Source organism: Odontomachus brunneus, unplaced genomic scaffold, assembly GCF_010583005.1.
Source record: "Odontomachus brunneus isolate Ranch 3 - 2012 unplaced genomic scaffold, Obru_v1 Obru_scaffold_844, whole genome shotgun sequence".
NCBI lineage: Eukaryota > Metazoa > Arthropoda > Insecta > Hymenoptera > Formicidae > Odontomachus > Odontomachus brunneus.
The window spans coordinates 1-1,393 of NW_022640294.1; the positions used below are offsets into that span (position 1 = coordinate 1).

At 40.0% G+C, this 1,393-nt stretch overlaps 1 protein-coding gene across 1 annotated transcript; it reads left to right on the plus strand.

The window, feature by feature from the left end:
• Nucleotides 1-593: 593 nt before the first annotated feature.
• Nucleotides 594-1,173, plus strand: LOC116853774 (gonadotropin-releasing hormone receptor-like; the record flags this gene model as incomplete). The annotated part of the gene is made up of 2 exons (XM_032834968.1): nucleotides 594-852; nucleotides 1,025-1,173. Coding segments are annotated over exons 1-2 (404 nt in total), but the record flags the coding sequence as incomplete, so codon positions are not given.
• Between the last annotated feature and the right edge of the window lie 220 nt (nucleotides 1,174-1,393).

Sequence of the window (1,393 nt, forward strand, 5' to 3'; positions counted from 1 at the left end):
TCCTGTATGCAGGAGCTATAAGACCATAACGTAACCACATTCATAGCGGAGAGACAGTGCCTTACAACCACTGGGAAATGTCTCAGGTCAACTCGAACATATTTTTCTCCATGATAGAAATGGCCGTAACATGAGAGGCGGTTGGCCAACCCAACTAGTATTTGCAATCGACCAGAAGATCTCGGGAGGTTCAAATCACCCATTCACGCGATCGAGAGGTCCGCTGTACTCCCCTTCCCCCCCTCTCGCTCTCTCTCTCTCTCTCTCTCTTTCTCCTCTCCCTCTCCTCACCTGTCCCTCCCTCCTCGTTCCCTCTCTCACTCGCTCTCTCTTTCTCTCTCTTTCTCTCTTTTGGAAATGTGCCACTAAAATGCCTCGTGAACAAAGCAAATGCATTATCTCGATTTATGTTTCCCAAACTTGCCGAGCTAAAAATGGGATTGTGTCCGAAATGAATTCGCCTCACGGGATATAGAAATCCCTCATCTTTCTCTTTCGTTCCAGTCATCTCTTAAATTCTAATCCGTAAATAAAACTGTTCGAGAAAAAGAACGTCTTTTCGTAAAATCGGAAATAACAGTTTCAGATGAAGTAATAATGTTTCTCGACGGTATGGAGAAGACATTGCAATTAAACGAAACCGGGGTGAGTCCCAAATACGACTATATTGATGCGCTGATCGATATGGACCTCAACAAGGGCAAATTGATAAAGATAATTGCTTATAGTATCTTAATGATAATATCTGGGACTGGAAATATTGCTATGCTAATAATGACTATAATACAAAAACAAAAGTCCAAGTTCCGGATAAACATCCTGATGATGCACCTGGCGATAGCTGACCTCTTTGTAAGTGCTGACTATCGGTTACTGTCAATAATATAATAATTAAAATAATTAAACTATAACACAATATATAAAGATACATGCGGTAGAACGCAAAGTTAGATGATATAATTTTATAGTCCCTTGTATAAACTAATAAATCAATTACAAGCGGACCCATTCATTTTCTTTTCAGGTGACGTTTCTGAAGATACCGTTAGAAATCGGATGGTCAATTACGGTGTCATGGGAAGCGGGGGACGCGATGTGTCGTATAATGACCTTCTTCAGATTATTCGGCCAGTATCTTTCATCTTTCGTAATTGTCTGCATAAGTATAGACAGGTCAGTGTCATAGTGTATCTTAATGAACGATTGGCTATTCCTAGAACCTCGCCACGCGCATCCGTCGCTTGGTTGGTTAAAATTAGTTATCCAATATTGAACGGAGCAACTGCTTAATTAGTGACCATATAATCGACTTTTGCGAGCTTTTTTCATTCAAGTCGATACTTCCTCGAAATTTATCGAAGCGTTAATAACTTTTCAATAAATTTTTAGATAT